This window comes from Xiphophorus maculatus, chromosome 22, assembly GCF_002775205.1.
Source record: "Xiphophorus maculatus strain JP 163 A chromosome 22, X_maculatus-5.0-male, whole genome shotgun sequence".
NCBI classification, from domain to species: Eukaryota; Metazoa; Chordata; class Actinopteri; order Cyprinodontiformes; family Poeciliidae; genus Xiphophorus; species Xiphophorus maculatus.
The window spans coordinates 26,871,440-26,897,772 of record NC_036464.1 but is presented as its reverse complement, the minus strand read 5'-3'; the positions used below and the strand labels follow the sequence as shown (position 1 = coordinate 26,897,772).

Sequence of the window (26,333 nt, the reverse complement as noted above, 5' to 3'; positions counted from 1 at the left end):
CATATGCAACATGTCATATCATATGCAACATGTCATATCATATGCAACATGTCATATCATATGCAACATGTCATATCATATGCAACATGTTATATCATATGCAACATGTTATATCATATGCAACATGTCATATCATATGCAACATGTCATATCATATGCAACATGTCATATCATATGCAACATGTTATATCATATGCAACATGTCATATCATATGCAACATGTCATATCATATGCAACATGTTATATCATATGCAACATGTTATATCATATGCAACATGTTATATCATATGCAACATGTCATATCATATGCAACATGTCATATCATATCCAACATGTTATATCATATCCAACATGTCATATCATATGCAACATGTTATATCATATGCAACATGTTATATCATATGCAACATGTTATATCATATGCAACATGTCATATCATATGCAACATGTCATATCATATCCAACATGTTATATCATATCCAACATGTCATATCATATGCAACATGTTATATCATATGCAACATGTCATATCATATGCAACATGTCATATCATATCCAACATGTTATATCATATGCAACATGTCATATCATATGCAACATGTCATATCATATCCAACATGTCATATCATATCCAACATGTCATATCATATGCAACATGTCATATCATATCCAACATGTCATATCATATCCAACATGTCATATCATATCCAACATGTCATATCATATCCAACATATCATATCCAACATGTCATATCATATCCAACATGTCATATCATATCCAACATGTCATATCATATCCAACATGTCATATCATATCCAACATATCATATCCAACATGTCATATCATATCCAACATGTCATATCATATCCAACATGTCATATCATATCCAACATGTCATATCATATGCAACATGTCATATCATATCCAACATGTCATATCATATCCAACATGTCATATCATATGCAACATGTCATATCATATCCAACATGTCATATCATATGCAACATGTTATATCATATGCAACATGTTATATCATATGCAACATGTCATATCATATGCAACATGTCATATCATATGCAACATGTTATATCATATGCAACATGTTATATCATATGCAACATGTTATATCATATGCAACATGTCATATCATATCCAACATGTTATATCATATGCAACATGTCATATCATATGCAACATGTTATATCATATGCAACATGTTATATCATATGCAACATGTTATATCATATGCAACATGTTATATCATATGCAACATGTCATATCATATCCAACATGTTATATCATATGCAACATGTTATATCATATGCAACATGTCATATCATATGCAACATGTCATATCATATCCAACATGTCATATCATATCCAACATGTCATATCATATCCAACATGTCATATCATATGCAACATGTCATATCATATCCAACATGTCATATCATATCCAACAATGTCATATCATATCCAACATGTCATATCATATCCAACATGTCATATCATATCCAACATGTCATATCATATGCAACATGTTATATCATATGCAACATGTCATATCATATCCAACATGTCATATCATATGCAACATGTTATATCATATCCAACATGTCATATCATATCCAACATGTCATATCATATGCAACATGTTATATCATATGCAACATGTTATATCATATGCAACATGTCATATCATATCCAACATGTCATATCATATCCAACATGTCATATCATATGCAACATGTTATATCATATGCAACATGTTCTATCATATGCAACATGTCATATCATATGCAACATGTCATATCATATGCAACATGTTATATCATATGCAACATGTCATATCATATGCAACATGTCATATCATATCCAACATGTCATATCATATCCAACATGTCATATCATATCCAACATGTCATATCATATGCAGCATGTTATATCATATCCAACATGTCATATCATATCCAACATGTCATATCATATCCAACATGTCATATCATATGCAACATGTCATATCATATCCAACATGTCATATCATATGCAACATGTTATATCATATGCAACATGTCATATCATATCCAACATGTCATATCATATCCAACATGTCATATCATATGCAACATGTTATATCATATCCAACATGTCATATCATATCCAACATGTCATATCATATGCAACATGTCATATCATATCCAACATGTCATATCATATCCAACATGTCATATCATATCCAACATGTCATATCATATGCAACATGTCATATCATATCCAACATGTCATATCATATCCAACATGTCATATCATATGCAACATGTTATATCATATGCAACATGTTATATCATATGCAACATGTCATATCATATCCAACATGTTATATCATATGCAACATGTCATATCATATGCAACATGTTATATCATATGCAACATGTTATATCATATGCAACATGTTATATCATATGCAACATGTCATATCATATCCAACATGTTATATCATATCCAACATGTTATATCATATGCAACATGTCATATCATATGCAACATGTCATATCATATCCAACATGTCATATCATATCCAACATGTCATATCATATCCAACATGTCATATCATATCCAACATGTCATATCATATCCAACATGTCATATCATATGCAACATGTCATATCATATCCAACATGTCATATCATATCCAACATGTCATATCATATCCAACATATCATATCCAACATGTCATATCATATCCAACATGTCATATCATATCCAACATGTCATATCATATCCAACATGTCATATCATATCCAACATATCATATCCAACATGTCATATCATATCCAACATGTCATATCATATCCAACATGTCATATCATATCCAACATGTCATATCATATGCAACATGTCATATCATATCCAACATGTCATATCATATCCAACATGTCATATCATATGCAACATGTCATATCATATCCAACATGTCATATCATATGCAACATGTTATATCATATGCAACATGTTATATCATATGCAACATGTCATATCATATGCAACATGTCATATCATATGCAACATGTTATATCATATGCAACATGTTATATCATATGCAACATGTTATATCATATGCAACATGTCATATCATATCCAACATGTTATATCATATGCAACATGTCATATCATATGCAACATGTTATATCATATGCAACATGTTATATCATATGCAACATGTTATATCATATGCAACATGTTATATCATATGCAACATGTCATATCATATCCAACATGTTATATCATATGCAACATGTTATATCATATGCAACATGTCATATCATATGCAACATGTCATATCATATCCAACATGTCATATCATATCCAACATGTCATATCATATCCAACATGTCATATCATATGCAACATGTCATATCATATCCAACATGTCATATCATATCCAACATGTCATATCATATCCAACATGTCATATCATATGCAACATGTTATATCATATGCAACATGTCATATCATATCCAACATGTCATATCATATGCAACATGTTATATCATATGCAACATGTTATATCATATGCAACATGACATATCATATGCAACATGTCATATCATATCCAACATGTCATATCATATGCAACATGTCATATCATATGCAACATGTCATATCATATCCAACATGTCATATCATATCCAACATATCATATCATATGCAACATGTCATATCATATCCAACATGTCATATCATATGCAACATGTTATATCATATGCAACATGTTATATCATATGCAACATGTCATATCATATGCAACATGTCATATCATATCCAACATGTCATATCATATGCAACATGTTATATCATATGCAACATGTTATATCATATGCAACATGTTATATCATATGCAACATGTTATATCATATGCAACATGTCATATCATATGCAACATGTCATATCATATCCAACATGTTATATCATATGCAACATGTTATATCATATGCAACATGTCATATCATATCCAACATGTCATATCATATCCAACATGTCATATCATATCCAACCTGTCATATCATATCCAACATGTCATATCATATGCAACATGTCATATCATATGCAACATGTTATATCATATGCAACATGTCATATCATATGCAACATGTCATATCATATGCAACATGTCATATCATATCCAACATGTCATATCATATGCAACATGTCATATCATATGCAACATGTCATATCATATCCAACATGTCATATCATATGCAACATGTCATATCATATGCAACATGTCATATCATATCCAACATGTCATATCATATCCAACATGTCATATCATATGCAACATGTTATATCATATGCAACATGTCATATCATATGCAACATGTCATATCATATCCAACATGTCATATCATATCCAACATGTCATATCATATGCAACATGTCATATCATATGCAACATGTCATATCATATCCAACATGTCATATATCCAACATGTCATATCATATGCAACATGTCATATCATATGCAACATGTCATATCATATGCAACATGTCATATCATATCCACATGTTCATATCATATCCAACATGTCATATCATATCCAACATTTCATATCATATGCAACATGTCATATCATATGCAACATGTCATATCATATCCAACATGTCATATCATATCCAACATGTCATATCATATGCAACATGTTATATCATATGCAACATGTTATATCATATGCAACATGTCATATCATATGCAACATGTCATATCATATGCAACATGTTATATCATATGCAACATGTTATATCATATGCAACATGTCATATCATATGCAACATGTCATATCATATGCAACATGTCATATCATATGCAACTGTCATATCATATGCAACATGTTATATCATATGCACATGTAAATCTATCAAAATGTCATATCATATGCAACATGTCATATCATATGCAACATGTCATATCATATGCACATGTTATATCATATGCAACATGTATACATATGCAACATGTCATATCATATGCAACATGTCATATCATATGCAACATGTTATATCATATGCAACATGTTATATCATATGCAACATGTTATATCATATGCAACATGTCATATCATATGCAACATGTCATATCATATCCAACATGTTATATCATATCCACATGTCATATCATATGCAACATGTTATATCATATGCAACATGTCATATCATATGCAACATGTCATATCATATCCAACATGTTATATCATATGCAACATGTCATATCATATCCAACATGTCATATCATATCCAACATGTCATATCATATCCAACATGTCATATCATATCCAACATGTCATATCATATCCAACATGTCATATCATATGCAACATGTCATATCATATCCAACATGTCATATCATATCCAACATGTCATATCATATCCAACATGTCATATCCAACATGTCATATCATATCCAACATGTCATATCATATCCAACATGTCATATCATATCCAACATGTCATATCATATCCAACATATCATATCCAACATGTCATATCATATCCAACATGTCATATCATATCCAACATGTCATATCATATCCAACATGTCATATCATATGCAACATGTCATATCATATCCAACATGTCATATCATATCCAACATGTCATATCATATGCAACATGTCATATCATATCCAACATGTCATATCATATGCAACATGTTATATCATATGCAACATGTTATATCATATGCAACATGTCATATCATATGCAACATGTCATATCATATGCAACATGTTATATCATATGCAACATGTTATATCATATGCAACATGTTATATCATATGCAACATGTCATATCATATCCAACATGTTATATCATATGCAACATGTCATATCATATGCAACATGTTATATCATATGCAACATGTTATATCATATGCAACATGTTATATCATATGCAACATGTTATATCATATGCAACATGTCATATCATATCCAACATGTTATATCATATGCAACATGTTATATCATATGCAACATGTCATATCATATGCAACATGTCATATCATATCCAACATGTCATATCATATCCAACATGTCATATCATATCCAACATGTCATATCATATGCACCATGTCATATCATATCCAACATGTCATATCATATCCAACATGTCATATCATATCCAACATGTCATATCATATCCAACATGTCATATCATATCCAACATGTCATATCATATGCAACATGTTATATCATATGCAACATGTCATATCATATCCAACATGTCATATCATATGCAACAGTTATATCATATGCAACATGTTATATCATATGCAACATGACATATCATATGCAACATGTCATATCATATCCAACATGTCATATCATATGCAACATGTCATATCATATGCAACATGTCATATCATATCCAACATGTCATATCATATCCAACATATCATATCATATGCAACATGTCATATCATATCCAACATGTCATATCATATGCACATGTATATCATATGCAACATGTTATATCATATGCAACATGTCATATCATATGCAACATGTCATATCATATCCAACATGTCATATCATATGCAACATGTTATATCATATGCAACATGTTATATCATATGCAACATGTTATATCATATGCAACATGTTATATCATATGCAACATGTCATATCATATGCAACATGTCATATCATATCCAACATGTTATATCATATGCAACATGTTATATCATATGCAACATGTCATATCATATCCAACATGTCATATCATATCCAACATGTCATATCATATCCAACCTGTCATATCATATCCAACATGTCATATCATATGCAACATGTCATATCATATGCAACATGTTATATCATATGCAACATGTCATATCATATGCAACATGTCATATCATATGCAACATGTCATATCATATCCAACATGTCATATCATATGCAACATGTCATATCATATGCAACATGTCATATCATATCCAACATGTCATATCATATCCAACATGTCATATCATATCCAACATGTCATATCATATGCAACATGTTATATCATATGCAACATGTCATATCATATGCAACATGTCATATCATATGCAACATGTCATATCATATCCAACATGTCATATCATATCCAACATGTCATATCATATGCAACATGTTATAGCATATGCAACATGTCATATCATATGCAACATGTCATATCATATCCAACATGTCATATCATATCCAACATTCATATCATATGCAACATGTCATATCATATGCAACATGTCATATCATATCCAACATGTCATATCATATCCAACATGTCATATCATATGCAACATGTCATATCATATGCAACATGTCATATCATATGCAACATGTCATATCATCCAACATGTCATATCATATCCAACATGCATATCATATCCAACATGTCATATGCAACATGTTATATCATATGCAACATGTCATATCATATGCAACATGTCATATCATATGCAACATGTTATATCATATGCAACATGTCTATCATATGCAACATGTCATATCATATGCAACATGTCATATCATATGCAACATGTCATATCATATGCAACATGTCATATCATATGCAACATGTTATATCATATGCAACATGTTATATCATATGCAACATGTCATATCATATGCAACATGTCATATCATATGCAACATGTCATATCATATGCAACATGTTATATCATATGCAACATGTCATATCATATGCAACATGTCATATCATATGCAACATGTTATATCATATGCAACATGTTATATCATATGCAACATGTTATATCATATGCAACATGTCATATCATATGCAACATGTCATATCATATCCAACATGTTATATCATATCCAACATGTCATATCATATTGCAACATGTATATCATATGCAACATGTCATATCATATGCAACATGTCATATCATATCCAACATGTTATATCATATCCAACATGTTATATCATATGCAACATGTTATATCATATGCAACATGTTATATCATATGCAACATGTTATACCATATCCAACATGTCATATCATATCCAACATGTCATATCATATCCAACATGTCATACCATATCCAACATGTCATATCATATGCAACATGTCATACCATATGCAACATGTCATATCATATCCAACATGTCATATCATATCCAACATGTCATATCATATCCAACATGTCATATCATATGCAACATGTCATATCATATCCAACATGTCATATCATATCCAACATGTCATATCATATGCAGCATGTCATATCATATCCAACATGTCATATCATATCCAACATGTCATATCATATGCAACATGTCATATCATATCCAACATGTCATATCATATGCAACATGTTATATCATATGCAACATGTCATATCATATGCAACATGTTATATCATATGCAACATGTCATATCATATGCAACATGTCATATCATATCCAACATGTCATATCATATGCAACATGTTATATCATATGCAACATGTCATATCATATCCAACATGTCATATCATATGCAACATGTTATATCATATGCAACATGTTATATCATATGCAACATGACATATCATATGCAACATGTCATATCATATCCAACATGTCATATCATATGCAACATGTCATATCATATGCAACATGTCATATCATATCCAACATGTCATATCATATCCAACATATCATATCATATGCAACATGTCATATCATATCCAACATGTCATATCATATGCAACATGTTATATCATATGCAACATGTTATATCATATGCAACATGTCATATCATATGCAACATGTCATATCATATCCAACATGTCATATCATATGCAACATGTTATATCATATGCAACATGTTATATCATATGCAACATGTTATATCATATGCAACATGTTATATCATATGCAACATGTCATATCATATGCAACATGTCATATCATATCCAACATGTTATATCATATGCAACATGTTATATCATATGCAACATGTCATATCATATCCAACATGTCATATCATATCCAACATGTCATATCATATCCAACCTGTCATATCATATCCAACATGTCATATCATATGCAACATGTCATATCATATGCAACATGTTATATCATATGCAACATGTCATATCATATGCAACATGTCATATCATATGCAACATGTCATATCATATCCAACATGTCATATCATATGCAACATGTCATATCATATGCAACATGTCATATCATATCCAACATGTCATATCATATGCAACATGTCATATCATATGCAACATGTCATATCATATCCAACATGTCATATCATATCCAACATGTCATATCATATGCAACATGTTATATCATATGCAACATGTCATATCATATGCAACATGTCATATCATATCCAACATGTCATATCATATCCAACATGTCATATCATATGCAACATGTCATATCATATGCAACATGTCATATCATATCCAACATGTCATATCATATCCAACATGTCATATCATATGCAACATGTCATATCATATGCAACATGTCATATGCACATCATATCATATCCAACATGTCATATCATATCCAACATGTCATATCATATCCAACATGTCATATGCAACATGTTATATCATATGCAACATGTCATATCATATGCAACATGTCATATCATATGCAACATGTTATATCATATGCAACATGTCATATCATATGCAACATGTCATATCATATGCAACATGTCATATCATATGCAACATGTCATATCATATGCAACATGTCATATCATATGCAACATGTTATATCATATGCAACATGTTATATCATATGCAACATGTCATATCATATGCAACATGTCATATCATATGCAACATGTCATATCATATGCAACATGTTATATCATATGCAACATGTCATATCATATGCAACATGTCATATCATATGCAACATGTTATATCATATGCAACATGTTATATCATATGCAACATGTTATATCATATGCAACATGTCATATCATATGCAACATGTCATATCATGTTATATCATATCCAACATGTCATATCATATGCAACATGTTATATCATATGCAACATGTCATATCATATGCAACATGTCATATCATATCCAACATGTTATATCATATCCAACATGTTATATCATATGCAACATGTTATATCATATGCAACATGTTATATCATATGCAACATGTTATACCATATCCAACATGTCATATCATATCCAACATGTCATATCATATCCAACATGTCATACCATATCCAACATGTCATATCATATGCAACATGTCATACCATATGCAACATGTCATATCATATCCAACATGTCATATCATATCCAACATGTCATATCATATCCAACATGTCATATCATATGCAACATGTCATATCATATCCAACATGTCATATCATATCCAACATGTCATATCATATGCAGCATGTCATATCATATCCAACATGTCATATCATATCCAACATGTCATATCATATGCAACATGTCATATCATATCCAACATGTCATATCATATGCAACATGTTATATCATATGCAACATGTCATATCATATGCAACATGTTATATCATATGCAACATGTCATATCATATGCAACATGTCATATCATATCCAACATGTCATATCATATGCAACATGTTATATCATATGCAACATGTCATATCATATCCAACATGTCATATCATATCCAACATGTCATATCATATGCAACATGTCATATCATATGCAACATGTCATATCATATCCAACATGTCATATCATATCCAACATGTCATATCATATCCAACATGTCATATCATATCCAACATGTCATATCATATCCAACATGTCATATCATATGCAACATGTTATATCATATGCAACATGTCATATCATATCCAACATGTCATATCATATCCAACATGTCATATCATATCCAACATGTCATATCATATGCAACATGTCATATCATATCCAACATGTCATATCATATCCAACATGTCATATCATATCCAACATGTCATATCATATCCAACATGTCATATCATATCCAACATGTCATATCATATCCAACATGTCATATCATATCCAACATTATCCATATCCAACATGTCATATCATATCCAACATGTCATATCATATCCACATGTCATATCATATGCAACATGTCATATCATATCCAACATGTCATATCATATCAACATGTCATATCATATGCAACATGTCATATCATATCCAACATGTCATATCATATGCAACATGTTATATATATGCAACATGTCATATCATATCCAACATGTCATATCATATGCAACATGTTATATCATATGCAACATGTTATATCATATGCAACATGTCATATCATATGCAACATGTCATATCATATCCAACATGTCATATCATATCCAACATGTCATATCATATGCAACATGTCATATCATATGCAACATGTCATATCATATCCAACATGTCATATCATATCCAACATGTCATATCATATGCAACATGTCATATCATATCCAACATGTCATATCATATGCAAATGTTATATCATATGCAACATGTCATATCATATCCAAACATGTCATATCATATGCAACATGTCATATCATATGCAACATGTTATATCATATGCAACATGTCATATCATATGCAACATGTCATATCTATCCAACATGTCATATCATATCCAACATGTCATATCATATGAACATGTCATATCATATCCAACCATGTATATCATATCCAACATGGTCATATCATATGTAACATGTCATATCATATCCAACATGTTATATCATATGCACATGTCATATCATATCCAACATGTCATATCATATCCAACATGTCATATCATATGCAACATGTCATATCATATCCAACATGTCATATCATATGCAAAAATGTTATATCATATGCACAATGTTATATCATATGCAACAGTCATATCACATGCAACATGTCATATCATATGCAACATGTTATATCATATGCAACATGTTATATCATATGCAACATGTTATCATATGCAACAGTCATATCATATCAACATGTTATATCATATGCAACATGTCATATCATATGCAACATGTCATATCATATGCAACATGTTATATCATATGCAACATGTTATATCATATGCAACATGTTATATCATATGCAACATGTCATATCATATGCAACATGTCATATCATATGCAACATGTCATATCATATCCAACATGTCATATCATATGCAACATGTCATATCATATCAACATGTCATATCATATCCAACATGTATCATATGCAACATGTATTCATATCAACATGTCATATCATATCCAACATGTCATATCATATCCAACATGTCATATCATATCCAACATGTCATATCATATGCAACATGTTATATCATATGCAACATGTTATATCATATGCAACATGTCATATCATATGCAACATGTCATATCATATCCAACATGTCATATCATATGCAACATGTCATATCATATGCAACATGTTATATCATATGCAACATGTTATATCATATGCAACATGTTATATCATATGCAACATGTTATATCATATGCAACATGTCATATCATATGCAACATGTCATATATCCAACATGTTATATCATATGCAACATGTTATATCATATGCAACATGTCATATCATATCCAACATGTCATATCATATCCAACATGTCATATCATATCCAACATGTCATATCATATCCAACATGTCATATCATATCCAACATGTCATATCATATGCAACATGTCATATCATATGCAACATGTTATATCATATGCAACATGTCATATCATATGCAACATGTCATATCATATGCAACATGTCATATCATATCCAACATGTCATATCATATCCAACATGTCATATCATATGCAACATGTCATATCATATGCAACATGTCATATCATATCCAACATGTCATATCATATCAACATGTCATATCATATGCAACATGTCATATCATATCCAACATGTCATATCATATCCAACATGTCATATCATATGCAACATGTTATATCATATGCAACATGTCATATCATATGCAACATGTCATATCATATCCAACATGTCATATCATATCCAACATGTCATATCATATGCAACATGTCATATCATATGCAACATGTCATATCATAATCCAACATGTCATATCATATGCAACATGTCATATCATATGCAACATGTCATATCATATCCAACATGTCATATCATATCCAACATGTCATATCATATCCAACATGTCATATCATATGCAACATGTCATATCATATGCAACATGTCATATCATATCCAACATGTCATATCATATCCAACATGTCATATCATATGCAACATGTTATATCATATGCAACATGTTATATCATATGCAACATGTCATATCATATGCAACATGTCATATCATATGCAACATGTTATATCATATGCAACATGTTATATCATATGCAACATGTCATATCATATGCAACATGTCATATCATATGCAACATGTCATATCATATGCAACATGTCATATCATATGCAACATGTCATATCATATGCAACATGTCATATCATATGCAACATGTTATATCATATGCAACATGTTATATCATATGCAACATGTTATATCATATGCAACATGTCATATCATATGCAACATGTCATATCATATCCAACATGTTATATCATATGCAACATGTCATATCATATGCAACATGTTATATCATATGCAACATGTCATATCATATGCAACATGTCATATCATATCCAACATGTTATATCATATGCAACATGTTATATCATATGCAACATGTTATATCATATGCAACATGTTATACCATATCCAACATGTCATATCATATCCAACATGTCATATCATATCCAACATGTCATATCATATGCAACATGTCATACCATATGCAACATGTCATATCATATCCAACATGTCATATCATATCCAACATGTCATATCATATCCAACATGTCATATCATATGCAACATGTCATATCATATCCAACATGTCATATCATATCCAACATGTCATATCATATGCAACATGTCATATCATATCCAACATGTCATATCACATTGAATTAACTGTGCAGAGCTTCTCCCTGAACAGTGGATGTTAAATATGCTGGTTTAACTCCGTTCAGGCCTCGTTGCTCAGTGCCACCTGTGAGACGTTCATCAGGACTTTGGAGGAGTGTATGAGCCTAGCCAACCACAATTTGACCCCTGACCTCCGACCTCCTGAAAGGGTAATTTAGTTTTCATATGCATTATCTCATGCGCTGCATGTTTGGACAGTTATTCTCTCTTGCTTTGGACGCTGTGCACCATAACAACTTTTAGACAGCTGTTGTGGTGTGTTGTCATGGCAGCAAGGTATTCATAGTCTCCCTGCTTGGCCAAACAGAGATATAAAAAGGAGCAGCACAGCAAAGGAAGTGGATTAGCAGAGGTTCTAAGAACTGATTTTGTCATCCAGGAAATGTAACTGTATCGTCTCTGCTGCCCTGATATTGATCTGTTAGCATGTCATACAGCAACAGTCTTCGGTCAGAGGCCTGTTCAGATTTGTTGCGGGACTGACTGCTAGAGGAGATTCTTCCTGCTCACAGCATCACCATCCACAACAATTCTTGGAAGCTACTTGGATGATATGAGTTACGATCACATTAATTTCCCCTTAAGAATACATAAAGTATTTTTAATAAAAAAAAGATTAAAACTTGCAAATATTAAATGTCCTGTCCAGCTGCTCTTCTGTGAAATTGTGTGATTTATAAAAACATAATTTTTCAGGCTGGTTTTAATCACGTTAGCATCATAAATGTTTCTGTCCCTCTGCAGATGAAGCGCTCCATCAGCCACCCTGGTACATACAGCTTTGACAGGTCAGTTCACCAGTAAACCCACTGCAACGCAGTGTAGACTTCAGAACGGAGGACAAAAAAAACCCCGAGCTGATCAATAAACGTATTGAAGCTTCTTTCTTATCATTAAATTCAACCAGTTGCATAATAAACCTCAAGCTTTTATCCAGATCTCTGTGACAGCCAAACATGTTCAGGTCTGAAACAACGTGCTTTCGTTGTTTTCTACCTCCAGGAGGCAGTAGCGCTGCACCTCGCTGCTTCCTGCAGCAAAGTGATTTTCAACGTTTTTCTGTGCTGTGAAATTCCTGATGAGATTAACTTCAATCCTCTCACTCAGGAATTAAAAAACAAAATGATAGAAAAAACGTGTGGAAGATTTTACTACAGAAAACAGAGAAGTCTTTATTAGCAGAGCTTGACAGACATGAGTTGAGCATTAATTAGTAGAAAATGTACTAAAAATGTAACAAAGGCTGCACTGACTCATTTTTGGTTGGTTAGTATTAAAGAAAAAAAATTCAAATGAACAGAACCTCAGTTTTTGAGGGAAGAGCCGCCACCTCAGACATGTTATATGTTTTAATTGAAACACAACACCAGCAGTTTTTTTAAATACATTTTTTAAAAGTTAACTTTTGCACTTAAAGCACAAACAGTTTCTGAAAGTATCTTTTTATACAGACAGTTTTCCCTCTAGTGCAATCAAATGTAAGTCGGACTACATTCAGTTTGTTCCATCCTGCCTGGAGGATCAGGTGTTAAAGAGGCTTTATCTCCGTCCAGGTCAGGTGTACTAAAGGAGTATGTGAGTGGAGGTCAGAGGTCAGCTCCACGCAGACATCGGACGTCCTCCGATAGCTCCGTCTACGAGACTGAACGTAAGACTCAGACATTTTCCTGAATGATTAAATTAGTTATGTAAAGACTTTCTACCACAGACACAACCACAACGGGACGTTGAAGTAGGAAAAATACTAAAACTCCTCAAACCTTTTTACATTTTGTCACATTACAGCCACAAGCTTCAGCAAATTTAGTTTGTATTTTATGTGACAGAGCAGTAAGGTCTGCTAAATGAAGAAAAATGCTTGAAATGTTTCTCTGGCATAGAGCCACAGTATTTTGACTTGCAGTTATTATTTCCAGTTTTGAGCACCGCTAGCTAACACGCTAATCATCAACATTAGGTCCGCAAACACTAAAGAGCTGCACCAACATGGTATTTAGCAGAAGCTAATGTTAAAGCTCTTCAAATTCTATCTGTCCTTAAACCTAACACATGATCAATAATGTTTTTAGATATTCTAGTTTAGTTCATATCTTAGTGTTTGTAGTTAGTTGTTGCTGTAAGTCTGAAATAAAGTTATTAGGAGGGAAAACGAGAACTGGAGGAGAGGAAAAGGAAGTGCTGCGTAAACAGTTTTCATCCACTTCAAAATAAGAGCATGAATATAAACAGCTAACTCCTTGAAGAACAGAGGCCTTTATTTAGCAGTTGTCAGACAGTAAAGTGGGTAAAGTGACAGAGGGGAAGACGTGCAGCTTCAGTCTGCTTTGAGGACTCAGGCTTTCATACCTGAGTTGTGCTTCACACTGTCCTACTTGCAGAACTCAACATTTGGTGACTTCAATGCAGATGTCGAACTTTATTCAACTGAAAGTTGACTAAACAGTCAATTAAATTAGTGCTTTAGAATGTATCCAAAAAATACATTTAGGGGAAGTTAAGTGCTAAGGTTAGCAAAAGAGTCAAATGAAAAATTAGCTCCTGTGTTAACATGTTAGTGGAAGTGTTCTCACCACTGGTTATTGCAATATCGATGAGTGTAATATTGAAATTACAAAGGACTTCTTGTATGCAATACATAGAAGGACATTATACTTCAAATTTAATGGATGGAAATATGCCAGTGAAATATTCTGACTGTTGGACTGACTTACTGCCTTCATTGTCCTCACCTGATGGATATTACCTAAAGACTGGCAGGGAAATGCTGATTAAAGAAGAGTCTGAATGTGGGTAAATATCACCCTTAAAATATTCAGCAAAGGTATTGTGATTGTTTGTTTTCTGATATTGAGGCAAATTTTCTATTTGAGAATAAAAATCTGAAAAGTCATAAGTTCAGTATGTATTTAGGTCCTGTTACTCCTGAATAAATTCCTGTTGTTTTCAGGAGCATTCAGTTTCTGGTCAGACATTTGTTAGTGGATGAACAGCGTCATGGCAACAGGTCAGGGAGGAAGATGTGGAGAGTTGGGTTATAAAACGATACTCTCTGCCGTTCTCTGTCTTGCTCTCTGGCCAGATGAGTTTCCTGTTAGATTTGTGGCTGAAAAACTCTGGGTTGGTGTGACGTTTATCTTGAAGCTCCTTTCCTGTTTTTTCAGGTTTGCTGCCGGCTCTGAACGGCGACTCGTCCTCCATCCCGGAGGAGAGGGGAGGCAGCGTGAGCCCGAAGACCACGCCCACAGACACAGACACCGACCTGTCCATCTGAACACCCGACGCCCGACGGGATGGACAGGAAGGAAAGGTCATCTTGGTCTAGGATTTTTAGGATTGTTCCTCCTGGGTTTTCTCCACAGAACCAGCTGAGCACTTCAGAGTCATTCGGTTTCTTTCTGTCAGTGGTTGATTCACACTCTGGAGAGGTGGGACTCTTTTTGGGAGGTGGGGTGCTGCCGCTCCGTTCCAGATGAATGGTAGAAACCCGGGTCCTGTTTCAGTGCCGCCCCAGCTGGTCGCATCAGGCAGCTCTATGTGAACATGATGAACTGTGAATTGGTGGTTTTTGGACATGCTCTGCTTTAAAAAGACCCCAGAATGTAAATCTGTCTGTTGGGACGTTTTAGTGGCTCTGATGGTGGCGTCTCTTTGGACGGTAGAACTCCATCTCCATCTGTGACGGCTCTGATCTCAAGCTGTTCCTTATAGAACAACCTCATTGACTAATTCAGACGGACGTTGCTCCACAGACCTCTGCCACTTGTCTGACTGCTTCATCTTATTGCTACGATGAAGCCAATCCTACAACTGATTGATGTTTCTTTAAGCTAACCTCAGTTTACAGTTATTCACCCAAATTCCATTGGTAATGAGCAGGTCCAGTCCTGAGGAGTTGGACGAGCCGCAGTCGGGTCAGATGAAGGGAGCTGACTTGTTACTGACAGCTTCAATGTGAACATGTGGTAGAGTTTTGCTTTGGTAGTATTTGTATTTTGCATTCACTGTATTTTAGTGGTGGATTCCAGTCCAGTCTCACTCCGAGGCCATGATGAAACTGAGATTTGTTTTATTTTTTATGAATGTCTGTTGGGAACAGATTTGTTGAAGAAGTGGTAAAACTGGTGGGTACTGGTTTACTGTAAGTCTGTCTTTAACTGTTCTGATGTTAGAGTCTAGATGTGAAACTTTAAATGGGACGTTTTTACTGGATCGCAAAAGCAGGAAGTAACTTTGTTTGTAGCTTTGTTCCAAACACATGACTGTTTGTACCCAGCAGTGCAACATTTTTTTTTGTACCCGACTTAAACTGATGATTTCAAGTCATTTTCTACCGTCGACCTGCAGTCTGCTGTAAGGACATGCAGGCCTGCAACTCCAATAAAGAATATCTGCAGTTATTCGGGTTTAATCAGATGTTACAATCGGTTTTATTTCTTAGGGATCAACTGAATCAAACAGGGATGAGAACCAAGATAAACTCATGGAAACACTGAACTGCAGATAAACCAAGATGGAAAGTTCTGCATATATGTGATACGACTGAGACACCAGAGGTGACGTCACCAAACTGACAAAACACAAAGCAGGAGTTTAATTGGTTTAAAGTGACTGCAGTGATTAAGTATGAAGCCTTCCATAATGATTCTTAGTGGCATTTTGATGCTAGATTTCCTTCAACCACTAGGTGGCACCAGAGTTGAAGTGTTTGAGTCTTGTCAGAACAATGAGCAGCAATATCCTTGAAGCTTCAGCAGCACACAGCTGTCCACATCTTCATCAAAGCAGTTGGAAAAATGAAAATAACAGACTGGTGGGAGAAAACCCTTTGCTTTCCTAAATGACATAGTTACTCTTCTCTTTCACTTCATGAGAGACGCTTAGAATGTCCCATCTTCTACTGATTAACTACAGGAGATGAGCCACATCGCTCCTGTAAACTCTAAACTTCAGCAGATGTAGAAAATGTTCCAAACATTTCGCCATTACAGATTATAGTGAGGGATTCTTCATAAATTACATCATCCTGTCTGTATGTTCATAATGATACCTATATGTATCTTATAAAATGTTTTAGACAATTTTAAAGTCACAGTCCAACCTTGAAAAATTAACATAAATAACAGAAACTGAACGTAGAAGATCTCTGATGATGATGGGGTTGTGGTTTCATCTTAAGTTGTACAACAACCATTTTTTCTTCTTTTTGTTTTTATACCTCCTCTATTCTAACAGTGATTGGCTCTCAGATCTCCATGGTCAGGATTAGCCCATTTAAACCCACCGGTCACAATAGTGACCAAGAAATTAATTTCACTTTCAAGGACTCCAAAAAGCTTAGTGATTAAATTTTCAGTTTATGTTCAGCAAATATTGAACGTTTGGAGTGTTTACATAATACTGATGCAGTATCACATGTTTAGAGTAAATTATCACATGTAATAGAGCTGTTTGTACAACACTGCCAAAAACCTCTCAAAGAAGAAGATAGCAATGTATGTTTAAATAAACATGCAACAAAGATTTTTGGTGCACATCAGTTTAAAGTGTCTAGTTATGATATACACCTTTAAGTTTACAAAACTTGCTTTGGTGTGTGAGCAGGATGTGTAAACATGTTGACGGTCACAATAGTGACCGGTGGGACAATACATTTAAATACATACCATATTCTTCCAATTCCAAACTTCTTCCTTTTTAAGATTCATTTTGAGTTTGGTTCTTGATCTGTTGGACTTAGTGATGGACAGAAAAGTATGCAACAATGTAGTTATGAGAAAGATGGAGTCCTTACTGATTTTGGTAGTGGTGGCTTAGACAGGGATAATCCATGCCCGATTTTGAATGCATATGATCAGTTCATGGGAAAAGAGGATGATCTCTCCCTTCACCAGACATGTGGCTCTCTGTTACCACCTGCAAAGTTTATGATGAAGGGACAACTGTCTCATTGATGTACCCTTTAAAACTAAAGAGGATCCAAATGAGGCTCCGACACAAGATGAGAAACTGCTGGTCCACTAGAAAGACAACAATATTTTCACAGTAGAAACAAAGATGAGAAAGAACTACACAGAGACTGATGTCAAATAGATCAAATAGATCATGAGAGGTGTAGATCTTCATGACCAGAACCCCTCAAGGTACAGAGTCATGATCAGGTGCAAGAAGTCTTGGTGGTCCATCTCAAAAGCACATTTTAAAATAGGATAACTGCAGCTTAGGAGGTTTTAGTTTATCTTGTAACTGGTGGGTTTCCTGCTGGAAGCCCCACTTTGTGTCAGTCGTTGTGGCCTGACACAAGAGGACGATTCACCAGCCATGCCTGCCGGTGGTAGTCAGAGAACCTGGTGGTGCCAGGATATGACAGCCTCACTTCTGTCAAACTGCGCCAGGGAAGCTGTAGCTACAATATAGTAGCTTACTGCTATCAGTGTGTGAATGTGTGTGTGAGTGGGTGAATGATTAAATGTGATGAAAAGAACTTTCAGGTCATTTGGACTTGATAAAGAACTATATAAGTACAGGTCATTTACCTTTAAGATATTTTAAAAATGTGTCATAAGAGGGACGACCGAATATACTGACCTTCTCATGGGTTGTGGCTTATTATGCAAAAGTTTGGCACAAAGTCACTAGGTCATGGAAATAGATCTCAAATGGACACTTCTCTTCAAGATGTGACCAAGACACTTACTGGTCAGTCAATGCAAGAATCGTTTCCAGTGTTGTTGCTTTTGCACCACAAATGCCTGGGAGAAAGTCAAGGATTTATTGCACATTGCTTCAAGAAAGATCATGGAAAGTAAAGAGGGGACCAAATGGTTGAAGGAGCCAAACAACTGACCTCTGATTCCAGGCCTGGGGGTCCGGTGTCCTGTAACTTTCAGGTGTGTCTCTGGTCCAACACACCTGAATTAAGTGGATGACCTCCTCAGTATGCAGTCCAGTTCTCCAGAGTCCTGCTAATCACCTGGTTCAGGTGTATTGAAGCAGAGACGGATGGAAAAGATGCTTGACCCCGGGCCCTCAGTCTCTGGAGTTGAAGGCCCCTGGACTAAGTTTATTACTGAATGACAGTGAGACTGACAGATGTTCATGATTTTTAATACTATTAATGAAGGCCTCTACTATAGATGTTATGATCTATGTTAACATGATAACATAACACTACAACTGACTGAAGTTCAATATAATTATGCATAAACACTCAAATTGACCTTGGTTTAGAATATACAGATAGTCAAACTTGTACTTTACAGAGCAAATGTTGCACTAAAGTAATGTTGTGGAAGATATATTCAAATAAAGAAACAATGTTCACCTTTTATGATCTTTTCTGTTTGGAAAAAGCACTTTCAGTTCATCTTAGTAAGAACACCATATTATCCCACCGGTCACAATTGTGACCGATCATAAAACACACTTTTTTATATATTTTTCCACAATTTTAAAAATTATTTCCCCTTGATTAGTTCAAAGGACTATCAATGCCATCTGATTTTAATATTTTCATGTCTGGGAAAAATGTGGGTTTAAATGGGTAAGTTCAGCTGGTTCTCAGAGGACTTTGCTCCCTGCACAAAGCAGGCGCTGCAAAGGGTTGGAAGTGTGATCTGTTCTGATGATCCTCAGTGGATCACAGGAGCCTAAACTAGTTCAAACGCTTGTTTTATGCAGAAGCAGGTCAGTCCTGTTGGTCATTGCTGCATTGTTTTGGTGTGGAATGTTTAAGCTGCATCTTCATGACTTATTTTCTGTCGTGGCACTTAACATGAAGTAATAAAAACGTGTGGTGTTTTTTCTGTGATTATGATTTTTGATATCGCCTGACTGACGGCTGTAACGTTACCGCTTGTTACCAACATTTTACACTCCTGTAAAGAAATCATCTGGAAACGGAAAAAAAAAACACAACCATCTGATCTGATAGTCCTGAAAACTCTCAAATCTTAACTCATGCCAAAATGTGAAGCCGTTGTATTTTTATATTTTCGTGGACAAACACTTAAATATCAGCCTTTTTTAAAAGTCATATACAGTACATGCCTCCACGCAAATTCACCACAGCTTGTAACTTTTCCACAGGCAAAATGAAAGTATTCAGTGTTTTACCTTCTCCAACATGAAGTATGTACATGTGGTTGTTTTTCACTTTAAAGTGATTCTGTCAGTGTTAAGGCTCTGAAAGTGGATTAAAGTGACGACTTTACAATGTGATGGATTATTCTGATTTTCATACAGGTGTCTGGAACTTCATGATGCTCTATGTTACAGGAAGTTTCTATAAATTCAGTATAAAAATGTATACTGAATTTTTATCTGATCACAGATTCAAGTCTGTGATCAGATCAGTTTAAACACCACATCTTCATTTTCTGCTGCTGACTAACATTTTTTGTCACAGCATGATGAAGCAACATTTCCATATTTTACTCATAAGAGCTTCAGCTAAGTGATGATAATACCATCAGGTTTCATTAATGAGATTTAGCCAGATCTTGTTTGAACATGTGAAGAGTGTGTATGAAAATAAAAGATGAATATTAGGAGAAAGTTCTATTGTATTAAAAGCAGATTCCAAGATGAGCCAGTCATCCTGGAATTACTATTTTAATTCTTAGGGATTTTTTTATTGCAATGTTTAATCCATCTGTGTTTATTTTGGAACCAAAGGAAAATATTCTAATCACTTGTAGTTCTCACATTTGTTGGGTAAATAATCAGTACAATTCTCTTATTGTGGATTTTACTCAGCTCAGTTTCCACAATGTCAGACTAAAGTTGAAGTAAACAGTTTTTGATTTATATATTTATAAAGTAGAAAAATGTAATTCATCTCCTGAATTCCTTTTATGTATTTATTACAGCCTGGTTATGTTAGCCAAATATCAGGAGTTGCCTTAAGAGCTGCACAGAGCGACATGTGGTTGTATCACATCTGACTTTTATTGTCTGAATAAAGTTTTTGAAGCTGATTCAGAACTCTGCATATTTAACTCGTGTAAAAACTTCAAAATATTCAACCTCTGTTATGCACCATCGTCTTTCATGTTCATAAACCTGAGCTGCTCTGCTTCACACTGCTTCTGAGGCGTGAACATTTCTAACTGCAGACACCATGGATGCCAGGCACAGATGCAACTTCTTCAGAGTTTACTCAAGTTCAGTTTAAATGTTGCAGTCGTGACCTGATAATGTTAATAAGCAGATTCTCTGTTGAAGAATTATTTGCATTAGCAGTTAATTTTTATTTATTGCTATTTTAGAGAAATCAGTATTGGTAGTTGGAACTTACACACTTGCTACCTCTGCTAACAGGGTTTTTTTTTTTTTAGAGCAAACTTCTTAGTATTTTCAGTGTCTTTAACTTCAACAGGTTTAGGTTTAATTTTTCCTTCAAATAGTTTTTTGTGACGGATTTGTTTTAACTGGAAAATTAATACATGGAGTAAAAAGCATCTTCACAGATTAAAACACACCTGTAAGGTAGACTTGGGGGGATGTAAGTTTACTTCATACATTTAAAAAAAAAAAATTTAAGAAAACAATTTGGGCTAAACTTTTTTCATCATTAGAGATCACCAGTTTGTTTTGGGGATTTTTTCAAAGCCCCTCTGTAGCAACGTTAGTTTCACACAAACAGACTGGAATAACCATTTCAGGGTTACAGTGAATGCAGCATGTTGAGTATAAATAAAGATTAACCAATTAATACTAAAGCTGTGTGTGTGATGTACGACTGTTCTGCCAGAGACATGTTTAAAAGACACGTTTAAATGGAGGAACTCGACTCTTCTTCCTGTTCCCACAAGCGACTTTTCCTTCATTACATCTTTAGAGCTGCTGTCTGTCGTTTTGTGAAGCTTTCCAGGCCAGAAGAGATTCTGAATTCAATTTGTTTCGGTCACTACAACCACCAGAGCTCCAGGCTTTAAATGAGTGGCGGTAAATCCTGGGTTGTTTTGGAGATCCAGCAGCAGCAAAAACACTTTCCTTTAACATCCTGGAGGAATTACATCACTACCACATCACTGTTTTTATTCTTTAATCATGTGATGATAATGACAATCAATGTGGTTTTATTATGTCTTTTTTCCTTCCGAGGTCAAAAGTTTTCTTTCTTTTTATCAAACTGTACTAGAAAAAGAAGAGGCTGAGAGAATGTCTCATCACTTTGCTTTAATGCCTCACATGCTATTAGTATACAGTTGCACCAAAATCATATTTGGCAGAGTGTGACGTCACCCCATGCTGACCATTATGAGTGGAAAATATAGGAGCTAGTTTCCTGCAGACAGCAGAGCAGTCTTTTCTGCATCACCTTTACTGAGCAGAAATGTACGGTTTCCAGCAGAGTGGAAACAACAAGAGGCTCTTTGTGCGATCTGAGAGCAGCTTGTTCCACCTACAGTAACTATTAAGCCTCTCCAGATGTCTGTTGAAAAGAAAGGGTTTCCACTACGGGTGCCAGCAAACATGCAAATGCAGCTCTGAACGAATGCAGGGGATAGAAGAAAGAAAACAACCACAGAACAGCTGAGAGTCAGAGACCAGAGAAAAGATGGGAACTGGGTTTTTAGGTTTATTTTACAATAAAATGCGGTAAGACATTTTTTTCTGCCTGAGACTCAAACTGGATCAAGAACAATGGGTTGAGTCCCAGTCAGAGTGTACTCCATCTCTCTCCCAGTGACTGCTAAAGGTTGGCACCAGAACTCCCAACCATCCAAAGACAAGTTGGTATAGACAAACAGATGTGTTAAATTAAAGTGTACTATATTAAAATGATTTGGATTTGAATTAAATTAAACTGGACTAAAATCTTGGACTCAGTCTTTTCAGGTTCTAACTGGGACTGAATTTACTGGGATTGCAAAAAGTCCTGGACTGAAGTGGACACAGTGAGGGGAACCTTCTGTTTAAATATAATTAAATCTACAAACATTTTAAAAATAGACTATATAATATGGCCTAATGTTAATACTATGGTAAACTGGATTACAATTGGATTAAATTATATAGAAATAAACTGTTAGTCATTGCAGCCACTTGGTAACATTCACTTCCATCATCTCAGCATGAAAATGTCCATCTATCTCGATGCTGTTTCATCTCTTCTCTCCATTTTCTTTGCTGTCATTTGTTCTCTCTGTCCTCAGGGAAGAACTGGTCACAGCTGCAGGAACTTATTTTAGGAGCAACTCGATCCTTCGGAAACGTCTGTGACTCGAGTTCTTCACATATTTTTGTTGACATTCATTGACTCTGATGGAAATGGTTAACAGTACCCGGGAATAGAAATAGATTCTCCATGGAAAGGAAGCCTTGGTATCTAAGGTAGCTATAGCAACGGCAACTTGTTGGACGTTAGCTGTAGATGTTCAACTAAAGCTCAATTCAACAGTTCCTCAATCTGAGTTGGGAGTATCAGGAGTCCCAAGTCCTTGAGGGACGAGTTCCTGCAACTTTTGGTCAAGCCTTTGCTTCAACACACCTGAAGCAAATATTAGCTCATTAGCAGAAATCTGTAAAGGTTTTAGGCTGGTAGGACATCTTGAAGAAAAAGATGACCGCTGGAATAAGACAGAAAGACTCCTTAGTCCAGGTGATTATTGTCCTGCTACTTTCAGCTGCGTACCTCATTCTGCACACCAACCAAAACTCTTAGATCTCCACTGCTTCTGGCCTGGACTCCCTCCCACCACCTGTTCTCTGGTGGGAGGGAATCCACACTCTGGACTTTCCTTCTCGCTCTTTGTTTTAGGCATTATTCCTCTGTTCTTTCACCCGTTGTCTTCCACCAATCGTTGCCTAGTTTTTGTCAATAACACTGGATGTGACTGACCTGTTGTACAAAAGATGATTCACATGTTTACTTTGGGAAAGGTCGTGTGCCAGACAACCTTTGTTTTGGCTTTGATATGCAAAACTATATTTCAGTGTTCCATAAACCATATCTGTCCCAAAGACAATTCAATAACACACACCATTTCTCATAATCCAGCATTGTAATAATAATCAATCAAAATGAGGTCTATTTCCTGATCATGTATTTATGGGGGTGGGGAGTAAAATCGATAAGAAAGAGGCTAACAGCAGATTTTACAATCTACTTTTCTGATTAGTCACTCAACAGTCAAGTTTTTTTCCCCCTTGATCATATGTTGTGTTCCTGTTGTACTCAGAACTGGGAAATTCTGTTCCCAGTCCAAAAAATCAACTGGAACAC

The 26,333-nt window shown here is 34.4% G+C and overlaps 1 protein-coding gene across 1 annotated transcript in view; it reads left to right on the top strand.

Annotated features, from left to right (window-relative positions):
- Positions 1 to 23,079, top strand: part of plekha3 (pleckstrin homology domain containing A3) — a 37,358-nt gene extending 14,279 nt beyond the window's left edge. The window contains exons 5-8 of the mRNA XM_023327610.1: positions 14,149 to 14,253; positions 14,849 to 14,892; positions 15,658 to 15,752; positions 17,266 to 23,079. Of these exons, the coding sequence (XP_023183378.1) occupies positions 14,149 to 14,253; positions 14,849 to 14,892; positions 15,658 to 15,752; positions 17,266 to 17,375 (354 nt within the window). The 3' untranslated portion in view covers positions 17,376 to 23,079. The remainder of the gene's footprint in view (positions 1 to 14,148; positions 14,254 to 14,848; positions 14,893 to 15,657; positions 15,753 to 17,265) is intronic.
- Positions 23,080 to 26,333: the final 3,254 nt, after the last annotated feature.